Below are 8,467 nucleotides of genomic sequence, written 5' to 3' on the forward strand. Positions count from 1 at the left end.
TTCACCTACAGCAACATCTTTTACTTTATTGCAAATATACTGTTCCCATCATGGCTAATCACACTGCAAAACTAAAAAGACTTGTCCAGCTTGTAAGGCAACTCTTTGGTCAGAAAGGACCATGTCAATCAGGTATTGTGACAGCTGCACTTTCACAGAAATTCCATCCCCCCACTTTTTCCTGAGGTGGTCATTGATGAAATGAAACGAGCTCCCCATACACTAAAACCCGTTAGTCAAGTTAGATTGATTTAACAGCCATCCAGCCAATTACAGCCATTTGACCAACCCGCCAGGCCAGGGAAAAGTTGTTGTTTTTTTTTATATAAAACTTTATTCAACAAAAAAAGTACATATTATATCAGGCACAAACAAATAAACAACACAAAATTTTGAAATGAGCCTCTCTGACTTTGTTAGGAATACAAAATTTATTAGGTTAAAGCAATGTTTCTTCCAGTTTATTTCTACCAAAAGTGAGTTCCAATCAAATTTTCTTCTTGGAGTGATTTTGTTTTCACTTTGAGAATTTGATAAAAATGTTTATTATTACATTTCCTGTCATATATGTTGATACCATTCAAAAGCAATGTAGATGGAGCATCTGGGATGCTTCCTCCTCCGAAACATAAGTGACTCTTAATAACATGGATTAATCGAGAAGGAATGACTTTGATTACTGAGTTGTATTCTTTAATAGGAATTGGAAAGTTGTGTTTAATTGTTGGACAGTATAAGGCCATGTTAATCAAAAATAGACAAAATGTTGATAATATTTCTTTGGAACCACTTGGGATAAAAAAGAGATTTATTCCTAATAGTTATATTATCATTGTTCCATGAGAAAGTTTTATGAGGAGAAAAACGGTGGATGAAGCATAACTTCCAGGCAAGAGGTGATTGCTGATGAAACTTAGATAAAGAAACAGGGAGTTTGTTAGGTGAGTAATTACATGTTAAAACAAAATTTTATCAAAAATATGGCTGGGGATGAAGAAACAAAAAGAATTTGGCTTTGCCAGGCAACTCTTTAGCCATTTAATTTCAAAAGTGTTTACAGTATCGATGAAATGAACAAGACAATCAAGACCTCTCTCCATCCTACTGTTAGAAAGTACTGCCAGTTGGTGAGTTTTATTTTTCCAAATGAAGTCAAGGAATAAATTGTTCATTTCATTAGCCGTGGGGTCATTAACAAAAAGAGAAAGGGAAGGATAAACGAAGGGAGAGAGGCCCTCAGCCTTAGATAAAAGAACCCTGCCGTATATTAAGTCTCTTTGAAGCCAGATGTTAAAGACATTTAGCAACAAAGTTCAGTTGCTGTCTGGCTACAAGGTTTTTAGTTATATAAATGCCCAAACACTTAACAGCGTTCTTTACAGGAACATTTTCCAATAATGTATCTTCACAATCATATATGGGCAATAACTCACATTTAGATACACTGAGCTTCAAACCTGAAGATAGTGAAAACTGTACAACTAGATCAATAGCTTTCAGCAACTGATCTGTGTCTTTTAAGAAAAGAGTTGTGTCATCAGCTAGTTGTGAAATTCTTATTTCCTTATTAAATATAGAAATGCCTTTAAAATCTGGATCATGTGCAATATTTTGGGATAATAGTTCAACAACTAAAATAAATAGAAAGGATGAAATAGGGCAATCTTGTCTAACACTGCATTTTATATCAAATCTATGGGAGGTGTTGAAGTTACTAATCACAGAGCTATTGATTCCTTTATGAAACATATCAATAGCTCTATAAAAGTTTTTCCTGACCCAAACTTAAGACATTCTATAAGAAACTTATGTTCAATGGTATCGAAGGCTTTGTAAAAATCTAAAATAAGAAGCTTTTGAATGTACTGAGTCTGCATAGTCCAACAAATCTTAAATCTGATATTATTGCTAATATGCCAGCCTTTAATAAAACCTGACTGTGTTTCAGCAACAATATGATTAAGTCCTGTCTTTAGTCTGTTCACATAAGTCATGGCCAAAATTTTATAATCAATAGTTAGAGGAGTAATAGGCCACCAATTATTTATTAATTAAGTATCTTTATCCGGTTTTGGGATAAGGGAAATAATACCTTGTTTCATAGTTGTGATCATCTCTCTCCGACCGATACATTCTCTGTACATACAAAATACAGGGTTCTGAATAAGGACCCAAAAATTAATATAAAATTCATCTGAAAGACCATCAATACCTGGCAATTTTCCCCTTTTCATTGAGAAAAGAGCTGTTTTAAATTAATTAATTGTCAGATCAGAATCACAAAGTATTTTAGGGTAGCAGAATAGCAGAGATATGTTTCTTTACCTTACTGATAAAAATTTCACAGGAACAGTAATTGAATTCAGACGTATACAAATTATCATAAAAGGAAAAGACAAAGTTGGATATTAGCTTTGGGTCTGTTCACTGGAACGAGGGCCAAAGGCGGGGGGTAGCAGTGCTCATGTCCCACCCCTAGAGCCCCAATACTTTTAAAATTGCTGCTCCATCTTTGATGTCAATACACAATTCTCAGCAACTGTACTTTGGTTATTTCCTGTATTGCTCTTCCATTTGATCTGGGATGAAATGTAGCAGTTATCTGTTGGGGTTTTAAAGGGTATAGGAAGAGAAAGTGTTGGTCTTAGTTGTTGTACAAATGAAATCACACTGCAAAATCATAAACATTTCTGTTTTTTGGGAGATAATGCATAATGCAAAAGAAATAAACACAACCACAGTTTATTTACATTAAAATATACACTCCACTGTGCAGGAGAGTAGTGTCATGTCTCTCCAGCAGATGGTAGTGTCACATTATTATTTTCAAAGGTTTTCACTTCCTGGCAAATGCTCATAACCTGCTACCACAAATTCACTGATAATCTAACCACGGTCATCCTATTTCGTTTTCTGTTGTTGAAAAGTCAACTGCAGCTCGCTGTTTGGCTCACACTACAAAGCCTTCACTATCTATCACTGGAAGTACAGTGATGAAGTAACTTCTGGTGTGAACAACAGCACAGAGAACCTGAACTTTTGGTTAAAAGGATTTTCAGGCAGCAGGCCCTCGTTCATCTTTATCAACAAGAGTTGCTTTTTCTGTCAAACCCTCCGAAGTGGTGTTGCAGCTTCCCTGTGAGAGGCTAAGCTTGCCTCCTTCTCTGAGAACGTCTCACAGAGGAGAGTTCTTATGCCTTCAGTGCATCAAATGCCACTACGTCAACTTAATGTACAATATATCCCTTCATTTCTCACTCACTGAACTGTAATCAACCATAATTCTCTGTAATTTTGCCACCAAGAGCTTTTCTCCATTGCAGTCTTTGTAAGGCTTTTATGGACAAACAAGCAGTTATCTTAGAAGGACCGGAGCACTTCTGAGTCTCTTTATCCACTTCTAATTCCACTTGAAGGACAGACACCACTATGATGTTGAGGATCACTTGGTGGCTCAGTGATACAATATGCTTATAGGAGTCTAATATTCATATTCTACTTTTGTGTCAGGTTGCTGTTGACCAGGCACAGATTGGGCTGAGACACGGGGGGGCAGAAAGGTTAACTGGGGTAAGCCAAGTGTTGGCTACCAACAGAGACTGTGCCTGGAGCCAGAAGTGAAAATCAAAAGTCCTTATATCTTGACGGCAAAATAGGTTGGAGCACTACTGCCAGTGCATTCTAAAACAATCCTTAAGATTTATGTTGTGCCACCTTGATCGTCTTGAACGGTATAGCCTAATTGTTAATTTTATGCAACTAAAACTTGGTTAAGTTTGAGATTGCTGTCATAGTTTGATGAAACCAATCTTGACTGCCATAAGTCACTGAATGCAAACCTCAGTCACAAAGACTTGACTATTTGTCAAAGCCAAACACTTTGTACCCCTCTCCACAGGGCAAATTAGCACGCAATCCTGCCTGGAAAACATATTGGAGGCCCTAACGAGGAATGTCATGGAGGGTCTTATATGAGCAAACAGATCAAACAGAACAGGCACACGTGGGATTACTGTGAGTTTGTCCCTGCACACATCATCTGCAATACACCGAGAGGAAGGCCTAAGGGCAGCTTGTTCGGCACTTGTTTCGACGTTGCTTATCTTGAAAGTAACATGTGTTAAGATATTTGTTCCCACCAATAGGCCTTTTCCACAACAGACATTTTGACTTGTCACAGTAGGAAAAGCACAGGATTTGTCTGTTCTGTTCAAGCGTCCCAGTAAACCATCACAGTGTGACAATGATGCACAATACAAGGACACTAAAACTGAAGCAGCTAAATGGAATTCAGCCATCATTAATTTAGTTATTTACTCGTCTTTCATTATTTCTCTCTGGTGACATTTATTCATTTTATAGAAATAACTTACTAGAAATTCTGCAGCAGACCGTAATATAGAAATCTGTTGTGCCGTTTGATTTACAGTAAAAAGTAACCAATGAGTCTAATTTTGAGTGTTAGTAGTTATATAGGTTTCCTTTGAACTTCATGACCATGAAAATGGTTGATGCAACACACAGCAAACCTTGAGACATCTCTTAGCCATTTGAAAAAATATTCTGCACACATTCTCCAGCTGGTCTCAGCTAATTAGTGTGTTTATGTTGTATAATCTGTACCAACCTGTACTGTATGTTGTACGTTTTGACGCTGCATCATAATTATGTAACCTCAGCATACAAGCAACAATTAAGGTGCGTTCATTTCAGTGATGGCAAGTGGAGTAGCCATTACACATCTCTGGCTCTAGATTTTTAATTGTACAAGTGGATGCGTGTGTTGAAGGGGGGAGAGAGAAAAAAAATGAGGCTGCTTCAGTTTTGAATCCGATGAGACCGATGCGGACTCTCGGGATCCGGCTGGAGATGCGGAGAATAATTTGCCACAGATTCCTCTGCATAGTGGAGGCACTATCACAGACCACGTGAGAAGAATATTCAATGACGGTCCCCGACAGACCGGTTCATCTCTGCTGGTGCTCCTCTGCTGCTGACATGGACTCTTGGACTCTGCACATTCTCAGCTTCCCACAAACGGACGCGGATGGAGGGCGACACTCCGTCTGAATGTAACCTTTGATCTTTTTTTCTCTTCTTTTTGTTTGATTGTTTCTTTTTTCTTTTCTTTCTTTCTTCTCATCCTCTTCCTCCACAAGTCAAACAGTGAGGGGGGGTTATGGCTTGGCCGTGCATCAGCAGAGTGTGCTGCCTGGCTCGGTTCTGGAACCAGTTCGACAAATCGGACCTCTCCGTCCCGCTGACCATCCAGAACTACTCGGACATCGCCGAGCATGAGGTGCGATCTGTCACCAAGCAGGTCTCAGCCTCGGAGCGCGCACCCGGGAATAACTACTCAACCCCAGACCCGCGCGCTGCCGGCTCCCCTCAGGCGTCCGCAGATGGCCCGGGGACCCGAGGATCTTTCAGGGCACGGAAGGAGCCCAGTTACAAGCCCCGGGAGGACTACCACCCGCCCGGCGTGCCTTTCCCCAGCGTCACTCAGTACAAGCAGGATTTCAAACCCTGGCCCATTCCCAGGAAGGATAATTTCCCTTGGATTAGTAACGGGGGGAGCAGGGCGGACAGTGTGTCGGACAGCCCCGGGAACAGTTACCACCACAGCCAGGCTCAGCCGGGGGAGGGCCGGGGGGAGAGAGAGGAGCGGGGCAGGGGGCAGAGGTGGGGGGAGCAGCAGGTGATGGAGGAGAGCAAAACCAGCTCCTACAGGTAAGACACGTCATATATACTCTTTCACCTGTTTCAGCACCTGTCGCTGTCCACTCCATCTGAGTACTGGACCAGTCAGGAAAACTGGGAGAGGGCTTTGATGCTTAATTGGATGCGTTTTTATTAATAGTTCATTGACTTCCAGGGTCGACCCAGCAAGCCTGGAAATAGGGGTCATCAATAATTCTCTTACATATTTCACATTCATACATGGGAGAGCTCATGTATGAATATTTGTTTTTTTGCATTTTATTATGACTCAGAACGATGGTTCCCAACCTTCTGTGGACCTTTAAAGAGAAGCAATGTTTATTTACAATGCCCTCTCATAGGTTTATGTGAGTTATAAGCAGATTCAAATTAATCTCTTGTGACATTGTTTCATTTGAATCTGGGCCTGAGGAAGTAAAATTGTCCAGTGTATCCCAGTAAAAAAGCAACCAAAAAAAAACAAAGAAAAAAATTAAATATATGTGCAATATGTTCACATTCAGATTTCTTTCTTGTCTTGTTTATCATCTTGTGACCCCTCAGATTTTTCTAATGACCCTATGGGTGGTCAGGCCCGCCAGTTGAGTTATATAATATCTGGTGATTTAGTGTTGTACTTTCATAAAGTTACAAAAAAGCAGCAGGTGAGATATCTGGACTTGTAGTCACTAGGTCAAACTGTAAAAAACTGGATCTTACACTTCAAATAATGCAACTCAAGAGCATCTTTTATTAGATCCTCTTGGCCTGGTAAATGCCCTCGTCTTTCAAACCCTACATCCCTAGTTTAACACAGGCTGTTTGTAAAATCTGTAAAATGTCTGACAACCAATCCAAGACAATCGTGATGACATCATCACAGGTATCTTATCAGATTTCAGGAAACTCCCTCCAGAGCCACAGAAGACATTATACAACTGTTTTCACAGGATGAGTAGTACTTCCCATGACAAGCTGATCTCCATGTGTAAAATTGGTGGAGTGCCCCTTTATGTTAGTCTTTGGTAATACAGCACACTATATAGAAGTACTCAACGACAAGTCAAGATCATAATTAGCACTAGGTTTTCATCTGCATCACTTGAAAACCGAGCCTGGTAAAAACATTTTCCTGTACTGACTGTTATCCACTCTCCTCCCCTCATCTGCCTACTGATGCATCTCTCTTCCTCCAGGCAAGAGTACAGGCCCTGGACGGGGGTAAGACCAGCCAAAAGTGCGAGAAAAAATCCTCCGGCTCAATATTCCAGCCCTGGGACAGAGGCTACCCATGCCCACCCTGAGACCAGCTACCAAGCTGCCTACAGTGGGGAGGTCCACAGGTCCATAGGGCTGCATCAGGGAGAGAATGTGATCCCCTCTGCTAGCACCAACATACAGCTTGCCTCTGTCCCCCAGCCCATCCCCACTGTCCTGCAAGCCGGCCCTACACACAGCCCCTCCAGCCTCCAGCAGAGCGTCCTGCCTGAGAGGACCGAGCTCAGTGGAACAAGCAAGGGAGATGTGAGTACAGAGAGTACCATAACTGTAACTGCAAGGCTAAAAAGCTCTTATCTTAAAATAATCTTGTTTTCAAGTGATACACAGCTTCAAAGAGTTCAGTGAAAGAGCCACAGGTCTGAATTGCAGCAAGCTCCTCCTGAAAAGTCATCTTCTCTCATCTCCCAGGCGGCCTGTTGCTGTTGGGGCGCCTCAGAAAAGTGATACAGCATTCTGTCCCAAAACAGCTCAAAGTGACCCAGCTGTTTTAAACAGGCCACATACTGTGTTAGGTAACACTCTGCTGGTGCTACACTCATTAGTTTGACCTGAATAGAGCAGGCTTGATGAGCCAAAAAAAAGTGAACGGATAATTTTTCAACTGTGGTACATTTTGGTCAGAAAATTAAACAAACATGTGGACAAATGTCTGTTGTAAAATAGTCTAATCATGGCTGCTCTGAAATATTTTGGAAAATTATTTCCATCACCACAAAATAGTACTTGTTTAGACATACCTTGCACTCCAAAAATTAAATCCTATATATATCGATTTCTCCAAAAATTTTCATTGATTTAAGGAAATTGATTACAGCATCAGTTCTGGGGTTAGCATTAAATGTGCTCCTCCGTCACATGATCATTTCAGTGGAAAAAGCATACAAACCTGAAAACAAAACTTCAATGCAAGGTCAAATTGTTTTGGTCTGGTCTAGAGATCAAACTCAGCTAAAATGGTCATTTATCACTTGATTAAAAACATGTGACTGAGCTATTATTTTTAAAATACAGGTTAATTTTATTGTCAAGTGAGTTTTCCCAAAATAGAAAATTAATTAATTAATAAAAATATGTCCTTGATATTGTCCAGGGGCAAAACAACAGTTGAAACTCACCAAAATAGTCGTGCTATTGTACATTTTGTCCCAGATTCATGCTTCTGGACATATGGGACATAAAGACAAGCACACAAAGAGACAGATGTACACTCAGATTGACATTTGAAAACAAAACTAACTGCAACAAGGCGAGGGGATTTGCTCTCATCAGTTCAGTCAGGTTGTTCCAGATTATCGTAGGATAAACTGGGTGAGGGGACATTTTTAACCTTTCCTCTCTCCCCTCCATGGGTGCTGTGACTCTGGTCAGCTGTTGCATGACAGTTAGTAAAGCAGTTTTTGGGAATCTCCAGAGGTTTAGTGGCATCCCTTTTTCCCCGCCCCCACACCACTCTGTGCCATCTGCCAGTGGAAAGCTGGGGCTGCTC

The 8,467-nt window shown here is 40.7% G+C and overlaps 1 protein-coding gene across 1 annotated transcript; it reads left to right on the plus strand.

Moving 5' to 3' along the window:
• Positions 1-4,397: 4,397 nt before the first annotated feature.
• On the plus strand, positions 4,398-5,683 carry LOC122993383 (microtubule-associated protein 6 homolog; the record flags this gene model as incomplete). Its single annotated transcript, XM_044367515.1, has 1 exon — positions 4,398-5,683. A coding segment is annotated over exon 1 (504 nt), but the record flags the coding sequence as incomplete, so codon positions are not given.
• Between the last annotated feature and the right edge of the window lie 2,784 nt (positions 5,684-8,467).

The sequence above is a fragment of the Thunnus albacares genome, chromosome 12, assembly GCF_914725855.1.
Source record: "Thunnus albacares chromosome 12, fThuAlb1.1, whole genome shotgun sequence".
Lineage (NCBI taxonomy): Eukaryota > Metazoa > Chordata > Actinopteri > Scombriformes > Scombridae > Thunnus > Thunnus albacares.